This window comes from Nothoprocta perdicaria, unplaced genomic scaffold, assembly GCF_003342845.1.
Source record: "Nothoprocta perdicaria isolate Ctin4 unplaced genomic scaffold, notPer1 scaffold_317, whole genome shotgun sequence".
Taxonomy (NCBI): domain Eukaryota; kingdom Metazoa; phylum Chordata; class Aves; order Tinamiformes; family Tinamidae; genus Nothoprocta; species Nothoprocta perdicaria.
Genome location: NW_020455552.1, coordinates 7,632 through 34,293, shown reverse-complemented (window position 1 = coordinate 34,293; position 26,662 = coordinate 7,632). Strand labels below are relative to the sequence as shown.

At 38.5% G+C, this 26,662-nt stretch overlaps 1 protein-coding gene across 1 annotated transcript in view; it reads left to right on the top strand.

Moving 5' to 3' along the window:
• MED13L (mediator complex subunit 13 like) overlaps nucleotides 1-26,450 on the top strand; it is a 175,415-nt gene extending 148,965 nt beyond the window's left edge. The window contains exons 18-31 of the mRNA XM_026042874.1: nucleotides 159-338; nucleotides 2,086-2,309; nucleotides 3,419-3,611; nucleotides 5,495-5,939; nucleotides 7,436-7,655; nucleotides 10,255-10,443; nucleotides 12,555-12,778; nucleotides 13,256-13,398; nucleotides 15,133-15,291; nucleotides 16,382-16,558; nucleotides 18,904-19,058; nucleotides 20,951-21,112; nucleotides 23,076-23,188; nucleotides 24,168-26,450. Of these exons, the coding sequence (XP_025898659.1) occupies nucleotides 159-338; nucleotides 2,086-2,309; nucleotides 3,419-3,611; nucleotides 5,495-5,939; nucleotides 7,436-7,655; nucleotides 10,255-10,443; nucleotides 12,555-12,778; nucleotides 13,256-13,398; nucleotides 15,133-15,291; nucleotides 16,382-16,558; nucleotides 18,904-19,058; nucleotides 20,951-21,112; nucleotides 23,076-23,188; nucleotides 24,168-24,300 (2,717 nt within the window). The 3' untranslated portion in view covers nucleotides 24,301-26,450. The remainder of the gene's footprint in view (nucleotides 1-158; nucleotides 339-2,085; nucleotides 2,310-3,418; nucleotides 3,612-5,494; nucleotides 5,940-7,435; nucleotides 7,656-10,254; nucleotides 10,444-12,554; nucleotides 12,779-13,255; nucleotides 13,399-15,132; nucleotides 15,292-16,381; nucleotides 16,559-18,903; nucleotides 19,059-20,950; nucleotides 21,113-23,075; nucleotides 23,189-24,167) is intronic.
• Nucleotides 26,451-26,662: the final 212 nt, after the last annotated feature.

The following is a 26,662-nucleotide window of genomic DNA, read 5'->3' as shown; positions in this document are numbered from 1 at the left end:
GGAGCCAGGATACTAAATATCATTACACAGAGCTGTACAGATTTTATGCGCATTGTGAAGAGTAATATGAGGGAACAACACACCAAAAACGTTGCCATCTCAAAGTAATTCATCCTTTTGCTCAATGAAAGTGATTGATGCTCTGTTGTTGTTCTCAGTGCTGGATATCAGCATGCTCTCCTCCCAGGACGTGGTGCGCATGTTGCTGTCACTCCAGCCCTTTCTCCAGGACGCCATCCAGAAGAAGCGAACCGGGAGGACCTGGGAGAACATCCAGCACGTGCAGGGACCACTCACCTGGCAGCAGTTCCATAAGATGGCGGGACGAGGCACCTATGGTACATAGACTGTGTTCTAGTACACCCACAATTAAAATCAGAGCTGTGGTTTTCTGGAACCRTGAGAGTGGAAATGTGCACTTTCTTGTGGAAAACACATTATAGCAAATGGCTTCCTCAAATTACTTCTCGTGGTCTTGAAAGGCTTATAAGCATATGCTTGAATATTATAGTGAATGTTTTACCCTTCTAGACGATGYGTGTTTACATAGCACCTAAATATTGTGTGAGAATCAAATCCCCATCTGAATCTGTATTTTGGCTTGTACTGCAGTGAGCTAGTTCACATAAGAAATGTGAAGAGAGGAAGCTATTAAAGTTGCACTAAGTCGTAACAGAGAAGAGAGGCTTTCTAGGCCAGGACCAAATCCTGTAAATAGAAGTGGGTTTATTTTGCCCACAARGAGATTCACTTCTAATATCTTCCATAGCCTTAGGAAGTTTTATGATAGGCTTCAGTTTATATATTTCTTGATTTTAAGTCATCCTTCTGGAAAACRCGGATTTAAAAACAGGCTTTATATGTACACATTTGCAAAATAGTGATTGACCTTTAAGTATCATTTGGCCTTTTTCTGTTTCTTCCCTCCAATTTATTTCAGTCTCAGCTGCTCTGGTCTTGCTTAGTTTTATTCTTAAGTTCCACRAAACTTCATTATTTTATCTGCACTGGTATTTTATATACTCTGCTTTCCTTTGGGGCTAGGAAAAATCTTGGTGACTACAGTTCCAGTCTAAAGATGTTCTGCTCCATGAGAAATACTTCTAGTCTTTTTCCAGCATTTGTAAATTTAATGTAAAGTGTTAGGATTTGCCAATTGTTTCAGGAGAATGCAACTGAAATTACCATATACTAAGTAGAGACCTGAGATGTAGGTCCAGTAATGTTATTGAATAGTGACATTTGTAATGAAGTTGGAATATATTCTGCAGAAACTCTCAGGGTATATTCTGGCTTGTATTTTTCAACATTATTTCTTTCAATGAGCACCATGTCCAGGATATACCATATTAAACTGAATGGGAATCCTGTCAGCTGTGACAGCAAGTGCTTTTGTWATGAAAARGAGCACAGGCCAGTTCTCGGAATTRCATTATGGTAACTTTGCTTAGCATTACAAACCATGGAATAAGTTAGCCTAACCATTTTACTTGGTAATTTTGCACAGTCACTCAGCTGGAGGTAGATAAAAAACATAAAAACAGATCTCAGGAATTCACATTGCTGCTTTTTGTAGAATTAGGTACTTGTGAAGTGTGTTTGTAATATGATTATATAATCATTCAGACAAAGTTTAACCGGTTCTTTGTAAATGCTAAAGATAAAGCCTCAGGAGGGGCAATACATGCACCTACAATACACTGAAAAAGGTTTTATTGCAGCATTCTAGGAAAGTTTAAGCAGTGCTTTACTTGGCTCCCTCCTCTACTTTGGCTGACTGAACCTTTTTCAGACACTTAATAAGTACAATATAGATGTTTCTTCTTCTCAATTAAAGAGTGTGTTTTTCCAGGAGAAATGCTGTGGAAGGACGTTGTTTATCAGGTGCAATACGACCACAGTCTGCACTTCGTTAGCATGGTCAAACTCACCTTAAATTTGGCATGGCGAGGGATTTTGCAATATTCTTCTAGAAGAATTCAATTCCTAGTATATCAGAGAGTCCTTTCCAGTTAATCCAGTTATTTTAACATCATCTTTTTTTTTTTTTTTTTTTTTTTTTTTTTTTTTTTTTTTTTTTTATAGTCTCTGAGGTTTCTCCTGAGCCTCTTCCAATCCCAACTTTACTAGTGGGATATGACAAGGACTTCCTGACAATCTCTCCATTCTCCTTGCCATTCTGGGAAAGGCTATTGCTTGACCCATATGGGGGCCATCGAGATGTTGCCTATATTGTGGTGTGTCCAGAAAATGAGGCCTTGCTCGATGGAGCCAAAACTTTCTTCAGGGACTTGAGTGCTGTATATGAGGTTGGATAGAGGAACCACTCTGAATTATTTCTTAAGTGTCATTTCTGATTTGCTGCATGTTTAATAGGAGAAATCTGTTTGTGTGTGTGTGTATATATATATATGTATGTATATTTTATAGCAATGATTTAATTGAAGATTTCTTTTTTTCGGGGCCTTCCATTTTCAGAGTGCAAAATTAGTATCTAATTTTCTTACACTCTTACAATGCTGATTCCTGTGAAACACAAAATTTAACTGTGAAATATAATCGTATGGCAATGCCTGTTTATGCTTGAAAAATAATAAAAGTCACACTTCCTTAGTTTATCTGAATCAAGTCATATGTGACTAAAGTCATATATGATGTTTTCTTGATGATGTGTATGATTATAATATATATACACGTAAAATAAAGTCACTAACTGCACAGCATTTTCCTCAGACATCCAACAGCTGAGTGAGCTATAAATGGTTAACTCACTGTTTTCCATCAGGATCTTGAAATAGCCATTCAGAGTGAAAACATTCCAGTACCCCACTACTATTAACAAAAATACTTTCTGTTGAACATGAAAAGTGGCATTGAGTCAGTATCTTGTGCCTTAATATTCAGTCAGTGATACAGCCTTGGAACATACCAGGCTGCTTTGTGCAGAAGTGAAGCTGGGCCTGCTTACATAAATGTGATGCTTTGTTGGCATTTGCTCTTTTATGGTACATCCTCTTTCATTTTACAGAAGATACAATGCTAGTACAATCAGAACCTAACACTTCCTAGCCCCGCCAAACCTACTGTGGAAGGCCTTGGTTAAAAAAAAGCTGTTGCTTTCATGTAATTGCTAGGCCGCAGATAAAGACTTCTTTCTCTTCATGCATGTTCTGTACTTTATAGTGTTGTGGACTCCTTTGTAACTTTATATTGACTTGACCTTACGTGTAACTCAAGTTAACACATATATGTAGCCTTTTGTTTCTGTATTTATTAAGAAACCAGATTTGTGTTGGCATAGGCTGAATGTAGAGAGCCTCAGATTACAAATCATTAAGGTTTGGGGCTACAAACTGCTCTGCATGACTCATTCAGGAGCTTGGCATTTGGTTAAGAGCATTTCTTCTTTCCTCACCAGATGTGTAGACTTGGCCAGCACAAACCAATCTGCAAAGTGTTACGYGATGGGATTATGCGGGTGGGAAAGACCGTGGCCCAAAAGCTGACGGATGAGCTTGTGAGTGAATGGTTTAACCAGCCTTGGGGCGCTGAGGAGTGTGACAATCATTCCAGACTCAAACTTTATGCACAAGTTTGCCGGCATCACCTAGGTGAGTCTGTTAAGGAGACTGCAAGGTTGGGGTGTTTTCAGTAGGCACTTAAGGGGTTCTTTGCAGCAGATGCAATCATGTACTTAGGATGTAGTTATGATCTGTTTACTTCTTTATTTTTAAGTATTCTGAGGCTGCTGCATAACAATTTCTTCTTACTCGCTTTCATGTTCAATTCTTATTTTTCAAAAGGTTCTGTTGTTGATCAGACTTGTGTTYGTACGTTTCAAAGATGTTCAAGACTGAACATATAAATCATTTGGGTGTTTATGCTACAGATTAAAAAGAAAATCATGTCCTTGTGATAGAATAATTTGCAGCATGCCTTAGAGCATGACATTTATATAGAAGACCAGTTGACTAAAATTCTGCAAAGAGTGAGCTAATAGAGTGAAAAAGCAAAATAAAAAGTAGTATCCTTGATAAGAGGGGCTGCAGCCTCCTGGATTTCAGATATTTTGAKCCACATTGCCCTCAAAGCGTAGCCTCTTTAGAGTCTCATGTAGTCTTACCTCCATCCTGAAACAGTAATGGATTTTTTATTTTATATCTTTGAAGTACCATGCCTGAAGGTTGAGAGGGCTGCCTGGCAACCTGCCATATTTGTGCTTTTATAATGTAATATCAGGAGTGTCTGCTGCATGAAGGCGTGAAGGAAGTAGTGTGGAAAGTCTGCTGAGATAACRTCAGCAGGCTGGAGCAGTCCCTGAGCTGCTCCGGACACCACGTGGCTCCCGGCTTTGTCTGGGAGAGACACGAGGCAAACTTGTTTTTTGTTTGTTCCTTTAAAAATAGCTGTGAATTTCAAATCAGTTCTTGCAATATGCTTATTCTCTTTGCTCTGARAAAGGGCTGACAGTACCTAAGCCTGGCTATCTTGTGTACTGCAGTCTAGTTTTGGGAGAAACAAGTTTCAAGAAGGCAGATGGAGATCAGAAGTAGCTGGGCAGTTCTACAGTCTTCTAAATACTTTTCCTGTCTTTAAAGGAAAACTTGGCATAGCTGGATGGGACTTTATCTATCTCAAATARTCTTGCTGCCACATTCAGCTTGCTTTTAACATTCATTTGTCACAAAAATGAATATGGGAGAAATTACTTTGGTGCTACGTAGTGGAAATGGGTAGCATGTGCACAGCCCATGCAGCTGCCCAGTTCGCAACTGATGCGTCTGTCTGGGGACAGTACTGGTACCTCCCTTTTGCTGTGCTTGCTCTAAGAGTAAATAAATAATGAATAAGTATGTGTATATACACACATATTTATGTATATATATTTATACATATTTATGTATATATATTTATAATATATATGCATGTATATGCACATATATAACATTGATTTTTATTCATTTGGTTTTTTTTAATGTCATTTTGGTTTCTCTCTTTCTGATACAAAGAAATAACTAATAACAATGGCTTTGAATTTGCCATTATTTTAGATAATAGCAAAATAAAAAGGTCTTTTAGGTTTTCAGTCTGACAAAGATTATCTGAAAAATGTCTGGAACAGACTGTGAAAAAATATCGTGTAGTAATTTGCAAAGCTGAACACTAACTATATCCAGCTCCAATCCCAACAAAGTGTAGCTAGAGGTGAATGATACTTTGGTACCAACTGTGATTCGCTTCCAGTCCTCCTCGTACTGCAAGAGCTCTGCAAAGGCAGCCCTGTTTCAAAGACATTTGATTCACACCTGCTCAAAATGAAGCCCTAAAGAACTGATTCCAAAGTAGATAATGGAGATTWTATATATATATATATAATGGATATAATGGAGATTATATTCACTTTATATTTGCATACTCTTACAGTAGTCTAAGAACGGAAAATACTTCAATCTGATAAATTCACATTCCTTTGTTGTTCTTATGCTCTTTTCAGCACCTTACTTAGCCACTCTGCAGCTTGACAGCAGCCTGTTGCTACCACCTAAATACCAGGTGCCGGCGGCAGSGAGCCAGGCGCAGGCAGCGCCTGGGAGCGCCGGGGCTGTGCCCTCGAGCTCGGCGTGCCTGGCAGCCCCCGGGGCCCCACCAGCAGGCAGCTCCTTCAGCTCCACGCCCAACGGTGGGACCGGCAGCCTCCCAGCAGCAGGAGCTTCGTCCTCTGGATCCTCTGTGCCGCAGCTGTCAGCATCTTCTGCAGCCCCCAGTGTTAGCCAGATGACCACTACCTCCACGCCAGGGTTTAGTGGGAACCTGTGTCCAGGACCGAGCACCAGCACTGGGGGTAACGCAGCAGACCGCTCGCAAGGAAGCACAGGTTCTGGAGGAGACATAGATTCAGGGCAAAATTTACCACAACAGCAGCAAGAAGGACAGGAAGGGTAAGTTACTTAAGTGATGCAAAATACTTCTACTAAAACCTGCATTTTCCTGCTGTCATACAACTCATATAAGCTTTACATAAATCTTTTAAATTAAAGGATGCTGACATGTTGCAGTTCTGTTTATCTGGTTACAACAGAACAGGGCGCTCCTTTTTTTTTTTTTTTTCCCCCTAATTTAGTAATTGCTGATAAGGAGAATTGGAAAAGTAAACTTCCCCTTGTGGATAAACACTATTCAGCTATGCAGACATGGGTGTTGCAGAGCCACTTGTGATGCCCTAACCTACCCTGCCTGGCCTAAAGATGCAGTGCAAGAAGGAAATGGTACCTCATAGGTTCTGTGCCATAACTGCTAGCCCAGTCTCACACGTCAGATACTGTAGATGTCTCATGTGGCACCAGATGCCTCTTAATGACAATTCCATCATTTGTTTAATGTTAAGAGACATTACAAAAAACGTGGTCCCTGCTTTCTTTCACACACCACCAACTTGCTTGTACTGCAATGATTTTTTTTTAAGCAGATGTACTGTGAAATCAGAACATAGGAGTATACTTTTTTTCTTTTTCACAAATTTGAGCAGCACAGCCTGTTTAAGGAGTTCATTTTAAGTAGCCCTCCACCAACCAGAAAAAGTAGAAAAATATTTTTTGACATCATCTRTAACTAACTTGCTGAGTGAGCATGTTTTTCCTTACTCTTACAGTATTATGTGTTATTAAGAATAATGCTACAGGCTGGAAAGTTCCTGCATTGTAAATGAAAAGCCCACATCCTCTCCTAGTTCAGGTCGTTCTCAAAGCATATCCTTGCTGACCTATGCAAAGTGCTGTTTTATCGAATGCAATATAGTCACTCCCAAAGTGATTTTAAGCTGCTCTTTATCACTTGCAGATGTTGAGCCTCCCGTTCACAGTTGAGGCACTTTACTGGAGGAGTAAGTAACTTACAACTTGGTTACCATTACCAAGGCAAAAATACTCGGTTGCTCCTTCCTTTGTCAGTGCCAGCATTTCTGTAAATGTAAATAGAGGACATCAGTGTCCGTAAATATCACTGTGGCACTTTTCCTCAGCGCTCAGTTCCTTCCCTCCTACATCCCCTATCCACCTCCCAAAATAAAAGCCCAAGCTAAAAAAGAGGCATGCATAAATACAAGAATAAAACTTGTGGAGMTAAGATTAGTCATTTTTCCATATTCTTCAGCTGTACAATATTCAAATTGAATTATATAAGGTTGTTAGATTTTATGGTAAGTATTTCTGATGCATCACTCCTAACGGGTATTTTGTATTACATAATGCTGTGAGTAAAAGCAATCTCTCATCAAGCACTGTTACCATGCTTTTTACTTTTGCTTCTCATTGTAATGATATTTAGTACTCCGTTTTTGCTCCTTTCCCACTTTTGCTTCACTCTCTCACATCTTTAGAGCAGAAGAAATATTAATAGTTACTTTCCTTTGAACTTAACAAAACATGTATGTCTGTAGTGTTACAGAGAGGGAGCGAATAGGGGTTCCCACTGAGCCAGAGTCTGCAGACAGCAATGCCTACCCTCCAGCTGTTGTCATCTACATGGTGGATCCTTTTACCTACACTGCAGATGAAGAATCTGCCTCAGCCAACTTCTGGCTGTTAAGCTTGATGAGATGCTACACAGAAATGTTGGATAACTTGCCCGAGAATATGAGGAATTCTTTCATTCTCCAGGTAACTGTCTCACTCCATACTTCCACCTCAGACAGTCGTTCTGTCACAGCATGCTTTCGATATGTGCAGTAATATGTAAAGACATATAAAGCTTCTTAATTATTTTGTGGAAAGTGCAAGGCTGTAAGTTAAAAAAAAGAAAGACTTCCTTTGGCTTTGACGGAGCTCTTAATTTAAGGCAGCCATAGTATCCTTAAATATTTTTTCCTAGTTCCAGCAYTCATGTATGATGGATGCTTCCTAAAGAGGTACTTCACTGTAACTTACAACTTGCCATTGCCAAGGGAAAAATGTGCAGTCACTCTTTTGATTATTTTGCATGTTGAATTGTTTGCTTATTATATTCTTTCTGAATTATACATATGGCTATATATAGCATACATATATAGCATATATATGCAAAAGCAGTATACGAAACCAGACATTTAATGCATAATTTAATTATTGTGTTATTATCTACTTCTTAAAAATAATTCACCACATAACTTTGTATACAATAATAGCTACTTAATATGGAATTACTTGAGAATTGAATTTGTATAGACAGATAAAGAGTCTGGAGCATTGCCCAGGCTGCCTGTGTTTTGCCCGTGCCGCCTTTCCCAGGAGCTCAGTGTCCGTGGGGTAGAAGGGCTGGCCAGGGACTGCATGAGCCGCGAGGTTCTGTGTGTGCTCAGGTAACGGGACATGCAGGGTTTAGCCAGGTTACGCAGAAGCAGAGAGTGGTTTCTGTATCCCGTAGCTGTGAATGCTCAGCCAGCTTAAAAAGTGTTGTTTTGCTTGGATTAAAAAAAATTTTTTTTTTTTAAATGCTCAAGTCAGACCCTTACACATTCGTTTGTTTTTCATAACCTTGACATTTTCCTTCAAGGTAACACTTATTTTTTGACGTAAAGAGGAATTGGTCACCAAAATATTTTAGGTTTGGGGACAAATTAAAATTCAGCTTCTTGACTGCGTGCTTTGGTATAYTCCAGGCAAACTGAAACCTGAAAATACTAAAAAGGAAATACAAATTGACATTGCAATGTCTGAAGTACAAAGTAATTTAAATTGTGTATTGATATTGTATCTTAATCTGCATAAGAGAACTAATAGGCTTAGCAGCTTTTTATAAATCCTATTCTGCACACTTGCAATTTGCCTCTCAGAATATGTGACATTTTGGCTGTCTAAGTCAAAATAGTAGACAGTTCCCTCTGAAGTGTGACAGGATGTAGTTACTAGTGCAGTGTTCTCATGGTTTTTCTAGAGTGCATAGAAATAAAGTCATTTAAAAATAAATGAAATAAGAAGGTGTTTACAGATTCATTATGATTCATACGTAGTCTAGAGGAGCACTGCTACTGGGGTATAGCATCCAATACTGAATATTGGATAAAGGAGTTTGCTTTTAAAAATATTTGCTGACATTTAATAAATAGAATATGCTATCAAATTCTAATGATTCAAATAAGAAACAGTGCTAAAAGTTGTATGTTGAATTTTATTACTAGTGAAAATATTTGTTAAAACAATCTGCTTGGGCCTCATTGCTCTATATACAACACAATATATTTGGAAAGACAGTTGCTGTTGAAAAATGTCACTGTTGAACAGAAACACAGGTTTCTACAGTCATGTAGAACACAGTATTTCTCAACCATGTGTAAAGAATGAGTTCACGTGCATCTAATTCCAATTCAAAAAAGGATTTGACTGAAAAGCTTGTCTTTATTGTTTTACTTCTGGAAAAACAGTGGGCCATTCTTCCACCCTGTTCCTGTTGTGCAGATTTGCAGAGTAATCTGCTGGTTGCTGGTAGAACGTGCAAATTGAAGTATTTTTGCTTGATGTTACACAACATCAGTGTAAGAGTTGCTGATGTTCCTCTGTTTTGCTACAATAAACAGGGGGGAAAAAAAGGCCCTCAAACCACATAAATCATTATAATATAATCTTAATTCATCTCTCTACAGTTAAACCAGATGATGTTTTTAAGAACAATAATGTAGTGCTGATTGCTGCATGAGCAGCAAACAAATCTTGATTCTCAGTACAGCTTATGTATGCAAACCTGTCTAATCACAAAGTTGAGAATACAAAGATTTACTAGTAGGACTATTTTAAAAAGGAGAATTTTATCTGAAAAACAGTTTGAAAAAATTGAGTATGGCCTTTTAATTTTGGAGGGTAAGTCATACTTCTTCCTTGTATGCAAATGGTTACTTGACCTGTTCTTGGAGCACTTTTAAATGTAAAGTTAGAAAATCAATCTGACCAATGCAGACTGTTGCTTTAAACGCCACTAGTAATTGCATTTTGTGGTAAACTCTCGATGTAGAGGCCTGATAGCTGGAATTTGGAAGCACTGCTCAGTTACTGTTGCCCTATGAGAAAACTCTTCCATTTGTACTAGACAGCTGGGCTCTCCCAGGGATTGAGCAACCTTGGGATACCTCACAGTAGTAGCAGTGCTGCTGGAAAGCACGAGCTCCACAATGCGTGTAGCTGAGCACAGCATGGGAAGTGTCATGGTTGTTAAATGACTAGCAAATTGGTAAATTCAGTTTAGTATCAATGAACCAATAATGCTTGATTGTTTTTGTGAATTATACAGATTGTGCCTTGCCAGTACATGCTGCAGACAATGAAGGATGAACAGGTTTTCTACATTCAGCACTTGAAGTCTTTGGCATTTTCAGTGTATTGTCAATGCAGGAGGCCTCTGCCCACACAGATTCACATCAAATCTCTCACAGGCTTTGGGCCAGCTGCCAGCATTGAGATGACCCTCAAGAACCCTGAGGTTAGTACTGCTCTCAGGAGGGCAATAGCCTGATAATAAATTGTAGCCATATTTCTGAAATAAGAAAAAAGAGGAGGGAAAATACTTTGTGAGGTACTTTTGAGGTTAAAAAAAAGAAAAGAAAAATTCAAARTACAAAAGACGATAATATAAAGGGAAAAGGTAATACTGACTACAACATGGTAATAAAAATGCCAGGCTTCCTGCTTCCAGAACATTTTGAATTTATGGATCAAAAATCAAAAGATTGATTTAAAATTTATTGTTAAAGAAGAGAAAAAGATACTGTTATTTGGTATTCTGAGGTTTGTTGTAGTTTTTGCTTATTGCATTCCTAYGAGAAAGTGTTTATATCCAACTTTTATTGTATATGTAACATATGTATATATATAATAATAATGTAATCCACATGCATATATATATATATGAAACATGTTACGGTTCCTAGTTATGTACATTATTTGGTTCCCTGAGGAGTTGGAGAAGTCCCCCTACTTTATTGGGCTTATCTTTCATCTGTATTTTAAACTGTAAATATTCAAGCCCTGTTTCTAGTATTCCAGGAATTTCAAAAGAAGAATAATCCATCTTATTTTCCATGAATATTTCTCATGCTTTGGAAAATAATGACAACTCTTTTATTTAGATTTAATGACTGTAAACATTTATCCTGAAATCAAGATATTTTGTTAGGGTTTTAAAACTGTTTTTATAATGATCTTGAAATTAAGTTTTAAAACCCTAACAAAATATCTTGATTTCAGGATATCAGCACATTTCTTTACTCAAATAAAACTATAAAATAAAAATACGTATTAGCCAGAAAGCTCTTGCTGAAAACATCTATAGAAGTTCTTCAGCATTCCAGCACCAGACCCTTCTTGTCGCACTCTTTTCTCCTGCCTCTTGTGAGAGAGGGTTCATTGAGCAGGATGCATCATGTACCACACTATGAAGATCAGCATTTGGACTAGGTAGGAGTAAGGGCAAGAGCAGCAAGCCTGAGCCTTTCAGTCACTTTCCTGCCTTTTAATGCTCCTGCACCAAGGAAGTGTACTTTTAGAAAGAGACATAAACAAAACTATGGTACTCCCGTAATACAATGTCTCTTATAAAACACCATCACTTATTTTTTTTTTTTTTTCTTGCTGATTAACTGGCACTTTTGATGTCATATTTAATTTTCTGAAAAGATAGAAGACACGACAGTATGAAGTAAACAAAGTTTTCATGAGTACCTGCTTGCGTTTAGTGCACGTGGATGTCTACTTTCTGCATCCTACATACATTTCTCATCAGTCTGCGCTGCAGCCTTCCAAACTTTGTCTGCAAATTTGACAAAATATCCTGACGGTTTCTAATTCATTGAGTGTATCTGATTGGGGCCATAAAGTCGGAGAGGAGTTCTGAAGCAAAGGCAAGCTGCAAAGGAGGGGCAATAGGATGAATGTGAGCCGGCACTGCACCCTTGTGGCAAAGGAGGCTGGCAGTGAGCTGGGCTGCGTTAGGGCAAGCGGCCGGTTCCTCTCTACTCRGCACTGGGAAGAGCAGGTCTGTGCTGGGTCCAGAGCTGGGCTCCCCAGCATGAGAGAATCATGGACGTAGCTACTGCCCAGGCAGAAAGCTCCGTGTGAAGAGGTTGAAGCTGTGGCTGTGTCATTCCCACATTAAAGTCTTTGGTGCCCCACCTGAGATGCTGATGTCCATTGCAGCAAAGGTAGGGTGGGAATGGACAGAGGAGAGCAGGTTCTAGCAAATTCCACAGAAGGATGCACAACAGGAATGAGTTTAAACTTCTGCTCATTTCAGAGACTTACACATCGCGAGCAAGGACCATTTTGCACCTTCTTTTGTCACATGTAAAAGAAAAAAATATTTGGAAAGCTTTTGAAGTTCATTAGTTTCAATTAGAAAAAAWTAATTGAATTAAGGCCTCTGTCCACCTTGCCTTTTTTGTCTTTTTTCCAATACCTACTTTGATTATAAATGTATTTTATGTATTGTTTCAAACTCACCTGTCTGTATTCATCAATACTTTATGTTCCTGGATTTCTTATATCAAAAAAATGTTGATATATCTGATAACGATGATGATGTTGACCTTATTGCAGAGGCCCTGCCCAATCCAGGTCTACTCACCTCCTTTCATATTGGCACCTATTAAAGACAAACAGACAGAGCTGGGAGAAACATTTGGAGAGGCCAGTCAGAAATACAATGTRCTTTTTGTTGGATATTGTTTGTCTCATGACCAACGTTGGCTTCTGGCATCCTGCACTGACCTACACGGTGAATTGTTGGAAACCTGCATAGTTAATATTGATTTACCAAACAGGTAGGTACCTTCTTTTTTTCTTTTTTTTTTTCTTATTTTTTAAATTAAAAAAGACATTAAATATAGGTCTATAGTTGTCATTCCTCACTCCATTAGTTGCTTGCTCATTGCACTGTAATCACGTTTCCTGCCCATGTGATCACGATACCATTCTTGTGATAACATTTGTGATCTGCAGAGGAAAATAGTTRTTGTTGCATTCATCTTACAAGTGTTAATTGAGGGCACCTCCAAGAACAACTGTGTTGCTCAGCACATAGATACCTCCCACGTACCTTTATTACAATGCTGCTACTGGAAGCACACAAAACCTTCTAGTTCTTGTTAAGTAAAAGACAAGTTGGCATCATTAGAGCATTGTAAAAACTCTGACATGTGGTAAGCAGTGAAATAACTCTATAGAAGTCTTGAATATTCTCCTTCATTCTCTCTCTCTTTTTTTTTTTTTTTTTTTCTTTTTCCTCCTCCTCCTTCCAGGTCGAGGAGGAACAAGTTGTCTGCACGTAAAATTGGTCTGCAGAAGCTCTGGGAATGGTGCATCGGGATTGTCCAGATGACGTCGCTGCCTTGGAGAGTTGTCATCGGGCGACTTGGTCGTCTGGGCCACGGGGAGTTAAAAGGTAGGAAATTTCAGTGCTGTCACAAGCAGTGGTTTTGGAATGAAGTAATGGCCTCAGTGATCAAGGAAGAATGATTGACAGGATTGCTCATGAACCTTTAACATCCTACCCTGGCAAAGTGGGGTTTTTTGCCTTGGATAAATCATCTGCTTTGGTCTTGGACCATGTTTATACACTGTACTTGACATCATTTGCTCTTGCTTGTAGCTCTTTTGTAGATTAACCAGTACTAGCACAGTTGATGTCCAAGTCCACGTGCTARACAAAGATCTTGGGCAAGAGCTGCCCTGTCATAGAAATAGGATACAATTCTGATCCCAAAACTTCAAAATAAAAATTCTTATGAATAAAGTTACTAAACAAAAGAAATCCTTATTTCTCTAATATACAAAATTAAATGTTAATCAGTGCATACCAGCAGTAAGGTACTTGCTGAGGTCTAGAAGAAAGAATTCCCAAATCTAGCATTCCCAGCAGCTGTGGGAAATGAGAAGGAGCACTGGTGTATTGCAGGATTAGTTGCCTTAATCCAGGTGTAGGCACTTTTTCCCTTCATATTAGCAGTGATTCCTCTTCCTAATTTAAATACAAGTATTCAGCCTCTTCTGTTCCTAAAGGCTGTGGCCGCTGCTCATGCTTTGTTGGTAACTGACGAAGAGCAAATGGGGTTTTGAGAAGCTCCTCTCATTTCTCTCCCATCTCCCGTTTCGGAACATGAAGAATGAACTAGGATGGAGGATAAAGATATCTAGTTAGACACTGTGTATCCTGAGAACTGAAGATGCGAATATCTTATTGTGAGACATCCTGTATTTCTTGAGAGTGGAAAGAATTGAAAATTGGTGTGCAAGAAATAAAAATGTAGTCTGAAAGCCAAGGAAATATTTGGAGTGGGGATCAATAATTAATTACTTTCCCTCATATAACATATGCAGGGAAGAAGAGAAGTTGCCTGCTCTGGCAAGTGGATGGCTCTGCCTCTCTGCCTGCTCTGGCTCTCCCTCACATGCATGAGTTAAGTGGAGTGAAGGCAGGACAGAATTTAATCAGTAGCTCTCTCCCTCTGATCATGTTAATCTGTCAGTTAACTGGTTAACTTAGGATCCCTGAAGTTATATCTGCCGCTCCACTGACAAATTCCTGGAGAAACATTCACTGTATTTGCTTTGGTTTGTGTATGTTATTTTATTTAGCRTATTTTACTTAGAAGAAAACAAAATTTGTGTTGTGTGTTAGTTCATATGTTTGCTTACATTTCAAATGATCCAGTTATGCAGAATGTTAGATGAAAACAGATGTCATTTTTCAAAAACGAAAAAACTCATACAGTTCAGAAAGAGAGATGGATGTAAATAAGAAAGCATAAAATAAATCCTTGGATGTTGCCTTATTTCACAGTAGAGAAGTTCTTTTTGTACATCACAGGTAGAAACAAAGAGTCACTCCTACAGAAGCGCATCCTATTGAGTGATTTGTCAGGATAATGCAGTTAGATCACTGGGAAATCAACTAGTTCTTACAAGACAAACTGTTCTGCAASTTTAAGCGGATTGGGCAAACTCCCTGATGTTGCTTAATTTTTAAGCTTCATAGACGTATGTGGATGTTCAGTCCATTTTTGTTTGAATGCTACCTCTCCCAGTTGAGAATGTTAAGGAAATGCAAAGTGTTAATAGTATTTTGCTGGATTTTTCCGAATTCCATTATGTTCTATCAAAAGTCCCTTCTTTCCAGACTGGAGTATCCTCCTTGGGGAATGTTCCCTGCAGACAATCAGCAAACAGCTAAAGGAGGTGTGCCGCATGTGTGGCATCTCCTCAGCGGACTCTCCTTCTATCCTCAGTGCCTGCTTAGTTGCCATGGAACCACAAGGCTCCTTTGTCGTGATGCCAGGTAAGTGTTTATCCACCTATTCCAAGGCCGCTTGGACTTTCCTCCTTTYATATCATAGATCCCGTGTAAGAAATGCTTCAATCTTGAAAGACTTGTAGCCTAACACTAAGACCTTGACTGGTGTGGTTAAATATGAGAGAAAGGAGGATGAGTCAGCAGGATTCCCGAAAATATCATGAAGGGATGTTATGTTGGGACCACTGCCTCCCAGGAGGAAAGGTTACCTCATGTCGCTGCCAAAATGATGACCTTTTCTTTGGGGAGGATGTGGTTTGAGGTAGACCAGTTTGCATCAGCTGAAGTGAGGTGTTGTACAAGGCCTTATGCAAGGAGGACTGCGAGCATTTTAACAGTCTAATGTAAAAGAATAAGAGACTGGGTAAGAAGAGGTAAGAATAAACCTACTTCCCTTTCCCTCTTCACATGCTTCAGTTTTTTTAGAGTCACATGGCTAAGTCAAGGCAAAATTAGTTTTGTGAAACTCTTCTGTATTGGAGTGTTTCCTTACTTATTGTACTTTCAGGTATGTGCAGTTATCTACAGATGAGAAACCCTGGCAAACTTCTCCAGTTCTTAGTTTGGGGAGGGGTGGGGGAAGAAAAAAAAAAAAAGAAAAAAAAAAAAGCTCTGTGTGATAGAACCGACTGAAAATTATGTAACAAGCTGAAATGATATCTCTCAAAACCGAGTTTAATAGCGTGAGAAATTTTTAATGTTATCTAAATGTTATCTAGTCTTTTAATGTTATCAAAAGTGGGGTATATTACATAATTTGGATTTATACAGATGTGAGTGTCCCAAATAAATTTGACTTCTGCATCTAACAAGCAAATCTTTGATTAAGGAACAGAAGAATGAAGGGAAAGATGGGGAATAGTATGAGAATTCATATAGCTAAACTTTATCTAAACAACATGCGATCTTAATTTCAGGCTCTTCTAGTAATTTTTTCTTTTTAAGGTAAGAAACTTTAAATGCTTCTGTTAGCTTACAAACCCAGGTTAGATGCCTAGAAATTTAATTGGGTACAGAATATATATTTTGAAGGTGATGCAAATGACTTTCTCTGCCATTTCCTTTTCTCTGGCAGATGCTGTCACTATGGGATCAGTGTTTGGCCGGAGTACTGCGCTGAACCTGCAGTCATCTCAGCTGAACACCCCGCAGGATGCCTCCTGTACACACATCTTGGTTTTCCCAACCTCTGCTACCATCCAGGTAGCACCAGCAAATTATCCTAACGAGGATGGGTTCAGCCCTACTAATGGTAAGTTACCATTTGTGCCTAGTGTAGGGAGGTGAAATATTTGTGTTTGCTTAGGGTCTTCTCCAGAGTTACAAGCAGAGCTGTCCCCGCCGTCAGTAAAGGCTGAATGTTGATGAATGTCAGTAGAGACCAGTGTTTTCCCACGGACCACATACCTCCTTAATTTAATCTGAAGACAACAATACCTAGTTTACAGTTAGAAAATAATATACTGTGTTTTTTTCTGAACACTGTTTTCAAGTAATCATCCTACTTTATTCTTTCTGAACACTGTTTTCAAGTAATCATCCTACTTTATTCGAAAAATTTATTCTCTACTCACCAATCAGCTTGCCCAAAAAAATTTTAAAAAGGGGCACAGACAACAGAATGCTTTTCCTTGTTGATGTGAATTGACTTGTGAATTGATCAAACCAAACTGTTTTTTATACTAGATATTTGCTTGATAGTCTATTGTGCACAAAACTTGTCAGGAAAGAGGCACTTGTTTAAAATTTTAATTGTTGTGTAAAGTAGGCAAAATAGAAATCCCAAAGATTCTTAATATAATGGATGTGTTTTTAAGCATATTCAGTCCAGTAAATTTTAACAGCGAGTCTCTGATYAATACGTTCTGTCAAATCAGTATTTTACTAACTGTTTTACCATAAATCTCTTTTAAATGATTATAAAACAAYTTAAACCAACAGAAACTACAAACACAATATAAGTACTCTCATAGGAGGGCGGGTAGAGTAGAGGTGGAAAAAAAAAGATGTTATATTTTAAATGGAGGAGTCGGCTTTGATCTTAGTCCTCCTGGAATTTTGATTGGCTTCACAAAAGGCCCAAAATTACCCTGGCTACTTAGGCAACCGTCCTTTCGATGCCCCAGAATCCTGGCTGGATCCTAACGAATATTTAACCTGCATTAACTTGCCCTTTAGTGCTTGAGATGCTAATTAGAAGCAGGTACAGGAGCTAGCATTTTCCAAAATGGTGATAAATTTAATTTTCTTAACTCTGTTCTTTTTAACGATTAAACTGCTGCTTCTGCTGTTAGCCATCTCATTTATGCTTTGGAGGCTTAGCAGAGCAGAGCATTAGTTCTGTTTTGTTTATTGAGCTGGTAGGTCGGAAGTTAATAAACTAAGTTAATTCACTGCCTTTGCAATTCAGTGCTTCTCCTCAGAAGAGGAGAAAAACCCAACTCCCTGCCTCTTTGAGCACTAGGACTTCAGCTTGACATTAGTGCAAGAGAAATTTTTACTTGATGTTAGTTGAAGCACATTTTTCAAGATAAATGATTTATTGTAAATACACATTTAAAACTATGTAGAAATGCTTGACTATTATTTAAGGTCTCTCTAATGTATTTTAATATAAATCTGGCCATGATTCTCCTAAGTTGAAACAGCTCCCATTTCCTCTCTGTCCCCAAAAATGTATCTTAAATGTCATTATACTTTTAAAAATAYCTTTGTCTGACAAAAACTCTGGTTCAGGAAAAAAACTTACACACTATGTTGAGATGTTTGTAATTTTTTGATCTGTGTTTACCATTTCAGTTTTCCATCACATAAATTACCCACAGCCTCGTAGCTTGTGTTCCAGGTGACTGTGCAAAGGAGTGTACTTTTCCTACAATGCAGATACATTTTCAGTGCACTCTTCCTCCCATCGCACATGTTAATATAAACTAAATTAAAACATGGTTGCAAGTTATGGTAATAATTTCTGAGATGAAATCAAACTATTAAAAGTAGAGCCATGGGAAGTCCTATTGCAGTATTTAAAATAATCAKACAAGTGAATGGCATGTGAGCGTGGATCTTGTCCCGCTCTCCTGTGCTGAACAGATCTTGATTCTGTGCAGTTTCTTTGAAGTTGCGAGGAAACTTCCTAGAACACCTGGAGCAATTGTGCACCCGAGGGCTGGGGTGSCCCAGGAGTCCCAGACGAGCAGTCCCCACGGAGGGCATCATCTGTAGTCTTGTTTAATGTTTTTCAGGTATTTTGTTAATGGGTTTCTGTGAACAACTGCAGAGAGATGCATTTTTTTTTTCGGTTATAAGATTCAGTTTGTATTTGTTACTAAGCTGGTATGACAGGATTTCGGTGGACTGAATAACCATTACTAAGACTCMGGATTTTAGTAGATGTTTGTCAGTGTTTCCTTTCAAATCTCTCTGGCTGAAGTCAAAGATACTAAGAGGATGAGAGAGTAAAATCTGTATTGTTGCCTTCATTTGTCTCATTTGTCTCAAGTGTATGAAAGGGAATGGTAATATATTAGAATTCTTAACAAAAACAAGTACAAAAATAAAAACAAGCTGAGATTTTTTTTTTCCTCTTTTCCCTTTCAGATGACATGTTTGACCTCCCATTCCCAGATGACATAGAGAATGACTTYGGAATTTTAATAACAGGGAATCTTCACTCTCCACCAAATTCCTCCCCAGTTCCTTCCCCTGGTTCCCCATCTGGTATTGGAGTGGGATCTCACTACCAGCATAGTAGGGTAAGGTTCTTCAGGGGACTTCAGGGGGCGTGCTACTTGAAAGCAAGACAAGGCAAAAACAACAAAAAAAAACGGGGGGAAAAAATAATAATAAAAAAATCCTAATCCTCCAACAGATCTTTTTTTTGGTTCTCAAATGTAATTAAGTCACAAGCAAGGTCCTGACTAAATACCAGTGTAAAAGATACTTGTGCCATGACTGTTTTCCCAAGTTAAGTGTTAGTGTAGAAGAGTGGAGGAGATTTTATTTCTTGTGGCAGAACCATTTTCAATAACCCCGTATAAACTTAATCTATATTTATGGATTTTTCTCTGGAAAATCATAGAGACTGCCCCTGGCACAAAGTGCCAAGCATTTAGGAGAAAAGAAGACATAGAGCCYATCAATTTCTGGGGGAAGCAAAAAGTGAGATAATTTTCCTAATAATAAAACCCCATCAGTTTAAACTCTGCAGGTGTTAGATGTTTATGCAAATACTGTTTTCTTAGTAAAAATTAGCCCAGAGTACATACTGTTATAAAGCTATTTTTGTTTGAAGTGACTTTTATAAAGCTAGTTCCAATGAATTGCATTTAAAAGGCAAACTGTTTTTGATATAAGTCAAGAAATAGTTTTCTGATCTGCTTTAGTATAATTTGGATCATGTTTGAGGGATCATGTTTGGGTTCTGCCATTAAGACAGTTTCTTTCGGTCATGAACTGTTTTTTCTCCTACTGGCTTAAAAGGTGTATGTGGATTAAATAGCCTGCCCCAAATGTTCCTGGTTAAGTTTCAGTCTCGATTTCTTTGCAAGTATTTTTTTTTTCCTCTAAGAAATAAAATGTGAAAGCAAAATCATGAAAAGTGCTTACAAAAAAAAAAATCCGTGCAGCGTAAGATCGTACTTCAGAAGAGAATGGCAGTCAACCCTCCTAGTACCAAGGCAGGCCTTCTAGGTTGGTCAAAGTCCATGACATGTAAGGCTCTTTTTATAAACACTGGGAGATGAACTCCCATGAAGCATTCCTGCACAACAGCCTGGTGTGCAGAACATTCATCTAGGTTGATTTTAGTCTACAGAAATAAAAACAAAATATGCCAAACAGACAACAACCTMATGTCTGATAAAACTAGTTCTGCAGACTTTTTCTTGTTTTTCCACTCTCTCTTCCAAATAACTTTGTCCTGTATACAAGAACATGAATAAGTAATTCTAGAAGAAMCATGTATTTAAATTAATATCTGATATAACTAGAAAAGCAGAAATGGCTGCTGCTTTTTCCCCACATTGGGTGTCTGCATGTATAAAACAGTATCTTCTGTCCAAATTATTCTCACAGTAAGGAATATGAATCACTTTTTTTTCATTTTTAGGTATAAAAGTAGCTAATACTATGATGATGCAGGTATTATTTCTTCTTGCGCAGCTGAGTGTAGCTGAAGTCAGGAACATCTGCAGCGCAACTTGGTGTTCTTAGTGTGGGGAAAGCCGTTAGGGCCGCAAACTCACAGAGGCAATACAAGCTTAAAATCAACACTAAGCATCACATTAAGCTATTCAGGTTCATAGCTGGAGCCTCGTACCTTTAAGTTGCTCATAAGTTGCTCTGTAGTGTCAAAATTGCTATGAACCCACTTCAATTTAAGAGCTTAACGCTATTGCTAAGGAATTCTCAGGGATTTTGGAACATACACCTGAGAAACTCAGAGGATACAGGGGAGGATTAGACAATTTTGACTAAGATTTCAGAATAAAGGGAAAGCGTGGCACAGCCTCAGCTTGAAGTATAGCTTATTAATAATGAAATAAAACTGCATTCAAGCCTGAATGATTAGTAAAGAAAATTAATGTTATTGGAGGGGGGATGTGATGGCATAAAACAACAAATGGCATTTTAACTCTTTCTTCAGAGCCAAGGGGAACGTCTTCTCTCAAGAGAAGCCCCTGAAGAACTGAAGCAGCAGCCCCTTGCTCTTGGGTACTTCGTGTCAACTGCCAAAGCTGAGAATCTTCCACAGTGGTTCTGGTCATCCTGTCCTCAGGCACAAAACCAATGTCCCCTCTTCCTGAAGGTCTGTGCTAGTATTCTGACACGGGAAACGGAGGAGGAGTTTTATTCATTTTCTGTGAATTTTCCATGAAAATGTTAGCTTTGCATGTTAACTGACAGTATTGGGAATGGAAGTGTAATTCTAGCTTTGAAGTTAGATAGCTGGCTATTAATATTTGCTCTCTGTTCCAATGTTCTGAAATAGAACGCATTTTGCCAGCTTCTAAGTATGCAGTCGTCAGAGTATGCAAAATGGCCAGCACTGAGGAAACGTCYCAACTGTCACTTTCTAAGGCCAGAGGGACAAAACTGCTATTCTGCCATAGTCCACTGGATGGACATGAACATTACAAAAATAGCACCTAAAGATAAAGCATTTACTATCCATTCCTACCTTCCTGGAAGTAAAAGGGACAAAGCACACTCTGCAACATCAGAGCAGATGCAAAACCTTCCATTCTGGAAGCTTCCTAGYGATTGCAAAAAGTGCACAGCAGAACTGAGTCAGCTACTAGCAATTCACTGACCCTATAGAGCAGCAAGCAGTTTCTGATTTCCATTAATCACAATGATGTGAACTAACAAGTAAGGAAGGAAGGTGAGAAATATGCCCTGAAGGGCACCATGTAAATAGCTGAGCAAGCAGCATATCAAATAGCTAAGACATTGCCACTTCCTTTATCAATTTCCAGTTTAATTAGCAAATGTTAAACACTTTTTTAAAAACACAATGTAGTCTTCTAACTTCTACCWGGCTATTATCAAAGTAGAAGTCTTCAGTAGTTCTCATTTTTCTCCTTATGCAAAAAAAGGCATTTTACAGTTGATCATTTAAGAATGACTGTTGCAGTCAGCACATGGGGCTTCATATTCACTATTCCACCTCCACCAGCTCAATACTGAAGTACCAGTTACATGAGGTCACCTTCCTTATTCCTTATGCCCTCCACTTTCTCATGAATAGGTTTCCTGAAGCTTTACTCTAAACCTGCTAAATGGGGATCTTAAAAACAACATGAAATGCAAGCCACCTTGTTTATAGAGCTAGAGACAAAGCATTATCCTAAACTTAAGCTACATTTTTGTGAATGGGTAATACAAATAGTATGGTTCATTTCCAGAGGTAAAAGCATAGTCAGCAGAGCTCCAGGCAACTTCCATAAGCTTATACTAGATTTGAACTGAAGAGAAGGAGCCACCGCTCTCCCCTTGCCCCAGCAAAATTACTTTCAGTTCTAGACTGATGAATTTGATTTGGAACATTCTGGTTTGGGCATATTTTAATAAAAGCAAAGGGCTGATGTCATGCACTGACTCGTACAGTGTGCAGAGAGCAGTGGTGCTGTCTGCTTGTACAGCACAGCACAAATTAGGAAGCTTGGATGGCTGATGAGATGCATAGGTTAAAGCATGACACGAGTTACCACTTTTTGAGCCGTTCCACCTCTGATGTGCCGACCGAGGTTGGCGGGGGGTTGACTCAGAGCTGTTGCCCAGGCAGGCTCTGTGGCCTCTGAAGCTGCCCCCTTGTAAGGATTAGGTGGTTGTCTCTCCCTGTGCAGGATCAGTGTGAAATCCCCTTCCTCCCCCTGCCTAAGCTAATGCATAGGCCCCGCTGCAGAGGAAAGACAGGATGCTCAGAAAGAGCACCAGGGACKGCGGGGAGTCTGGCTGGCCCTCCTGCACCCGCGTCGTTCGCCGTGAGAGGTGGCCCAACAGCAGAGCTTGAAGAATCAGAATGTTTCATTACTGAAGTACCATGAGGACCATTGTCACATTCCTACAAGTGTTCCCTCATCATTTCTTCCCTTAGTAAATATAACAAATTACAGAACTTTAGAATGGGCTTGGCCATGGTAGTTTGAACAGAGAATTGTCCGCTCAGCTTGCTAGCATTTCAGACTCTCCTACTTGTTCACTGTGGATTATGAGATACAGTTACTCTGTCAAGAGTTAACCCAGGTTGTTTTTCTCTCCTTTCAAAGGCCTCACTGCATCACCATATATCTGTAGCACAGACAGATGAACTTCTACCTGCCAGAAATTCTCAGCGTGTTCCTCACCCCCTGGACTCTAAAACTACATCAGATGTCTTGAGGTAGGAACTCCTTTCAGGTTCTGTTTTTCTCTGCAGGGTTATGGGAACACAGCGCTTTACACTTGTCTTACCTGTGTGGTTTAAAAAAAAAAAGAAGGGAAGGGAGGAAGTTAATTGGAAGTGGGGGAAGTAAATGCTCACCAAAGCACCAAAGCAAAAGGAATTCTAGAAGGAAAACAGGCATTCTCCTCACAGCCACTCTTGTAGGAAGTAGGATAATTACCTAKGATATAAAGGAAATTGTTCCTGAAGGAATACAGGATTATGAACCTGCTCTACTGTAGAAGATTGCTAGAGAATGTTTGCCTTTATCCCATCTATTGGGGCTGTTCTGCACTAGAAAAAAAATCTTTTTATGAGATGGCATAGAGGGTGAGACATGAGACCACAATGGATAGAGAATATCAAAAGGAACCATTAAGAATAATCCCATCCAACTTGAATTGGTGGTAAATGTGACACCACCTAAGGGTGCCAGAGCACAGCAATTGGACAAGAGACAAAGGACRTGGCTAAAACTTGGGAAATTCTAATTAGACATGAATAAAAAATCAATTTACAGTAAGACTGATCAAGTAAATACTGGAGCAGATTGGCCAGAAAGGTTGTGGAATCCCCATCCATATAGGTGTTAAAACTCCACTGGACAAATTCCTGAGCAACCTGATCTCATTAGACTTGCTTTGAACACAAGTTTGGACTAAATGACCTCCAGAGGTCCCTTCCARTCTGAGTTGCTCTATTCTATTCAARCAGTTTGGGTCAAATTCAGTTATTCTGATGACAAAACTCACATTCTGCACAAACATTTTGGCTAGTTTGCTAGTTTGCCAACACCACCAGCAATAGTAGAACCAGGCAGTCCTCATCACAGACCATCACCAAGAGAAATCAGTGATAAGTTTAAGTAAATGCTTTAGAAAAGGAGAAGAGTAAGAAATTCCAGTTTCATTTTTCTTTCTGTGTTTCTCTTTTGCAGGTTCGTTTTGGAGCAGTACAATGCACTGTCCTGGCTTACATGTAACCCTGCCACTCAGGATCGCAGCTCCTGCCTTCCTGTCCACTTTGTGGTGCTCACTCAATTGTACAATGCCATCATGAATATACTTTAATAGATAGAAAAGCACTTGTTCTTCTGGCTTATTCTCCCCTCATTCTGAGAAACGTGCCACAGTCTGCAAAAAATCACMATTTTGCTTGTCTTCAGACCAGTCGTGTGCTGTGCTTCTGTTCCTCCATAAGCACATGTGAATGCTGCAGTGTTCAAAAGTGAAGTACCCATTAACATCTCTGGCAGCTTCAGTCCAAAATCTGGGAACATCCAAGAACAGTGAACACACAGTAACCTCAAGCCAGTGTTAGTTTTGTGGCCCAGTAACTACTGGTCAGTGTGATTATTTTTTTTTCCTCTCCTTTTTTCTTTTTTTCTTTTTTTTTTTTTGAGGAAGACAGTATCTTTTTGCAGTAGGAACTCTGATATAAAACCAAGAGCAGTTTCACCCCTGCAAGTACAAAATATCTTGTAGTGACCAGGTTGAGTTTTCCAAAAGTTTTCTTGTTTGAACGTCATAAACTGGGACTTTGCAGAAGACGACAACCAGTTGTCGTCTCGTATTAATATTGGAGTTTCTGTCTACCTGGAGTTCCTGTCAGAGTGGATTGGGATGAATGCATGCATTTGTTACCTGTCCATGTAGATATGAATGGTCTGGAGATATTCTATTTATTTTTAGGTTTGGGGAGGGAAGGGATTAAATTATAAAGGACCAGGAACAGTAGAATATTTTAACAGTCCATCTCCGTTCCCACTGTAGGGTTATTTGTCTACATACCTCCCAATCTCCTGACTGAGAAAACAAAAATGAAGCTAGTAACAATCAAAGTCCAAGTCGGGAAGGGGGCATATTCTGCTAAGAGTACACATGTATTTTAAGGAATTCTCACCTCTATTTAGCCTGGTTAGACCAAGAAATGGCCAGTTTTTAATGAAGGATAACACTACCTAATAGAAGAASAGCGAGTGAGAGGTAGGGAGGAAAAATACTTTAAAGCCCAATGTAAGGGCAAATGGAAAGTGGTAAATTAATCTATTGTAGAGCTATGATTGAAATATATTTCCAATAAATTTTAACGATGCTAGAAAACTATTTACTGAAACCCAAGTCGCCCTTTAATTCTGGGCAGACTAGTCCATGTACATATCCAAAAATATGGTTTTTGTTTACACTAAATCAGTTACAAATCTGGTGTATTTTTTCTGACTATAGGAATATTATTTCAAAGAAATAATTTTTAAAAATTATATCATTGAATTAGTACTTGAAGTTATACCACTGTGGTGGAAAAGTTACTTTGTTTAGTAAAATGATTGCCATTTAAAGGTTAATGGCTAATTGAAGTATTTTTATGACTCCTTCATTCCAGGCTTCAAGGGGTTTATATTTAAACTCCCATTTTCTAATGTTTGTTGTTGCACTGTGCAGCAGGCATGGACTGCCTTACGTGAGGGGTCGGGCACTTTGATCAGGCCTTATGACCTAGGTATCTGTCTGTGGAGAAAAACCTACAAATTTTAAAGTTCTTCCAAAAGACATTCATGTTCTGGTTAAAAAAAATGAAATTCTATGATTTTAAAAAGTATTTTTCTTGAGAAAATGTAACATTTAAAACAAATTATATTAAAAAAAAAATTGCTTGTGTAATGAGAAGGTGAAGTCAGAGAAGTAACCTGTAAATGGATTATTTCATTCTCTGCACCAAACCTCCCACATGGGTATCCTCTTTGCAATGTATAGGTTAAAAAAAAAAAAAATCTGATATCAAATCATTTGTATCTAATGTGTACAGTGTAAAATTGACTTTAAAAATATTGCAGTGCTATTTTTTCTTAATTAGAAAAGAAAATTCTCAAGGCCTTTTGAAGAGCATAAAAAGATGAAGATTGTAAACTTGTATAAAAAAAATTTAACTTGGGGAGGAAAAATGTAAATTAGACATTTGTAATCTTTTACCGTTTTGGGGTTATTTGGTCCCAAGATTCATCTGAACTTTGGATTATTATTTTCTTTGTTCTTTTTAAATGGGCCGTTTTTATCCAGGGGCGTTTCTTCCCCAGAAACCTGGTTCTAAGCAAAAATTAAAAACAAAAAAGGGCAGCAAGGAGTAGTTTTCATCTGGTGTCTTTTATTTAATTTTTTTAAGTTAAGAGAAGCTGGTGACATATTTATACGTTTTTGTGCAAAATAAATGAATGGCAATAGATTTTAAAGAAAAATCTTATGTACTTCAGTGTGAAAAGTTATGTATAATATTTCCCTTAAATATGCATTATTTTACTTGTGAGTTTTTTACTGAATTAATCTGAAATGTACAAGCCCTGGCTTTCCTACAGAGTGAAGAAAGTTATTTTATTTTTTTTTTTTATTTCTATCTTTGGAAATTCATGCCTAAATCAGAATTATTATACAGTTGTTT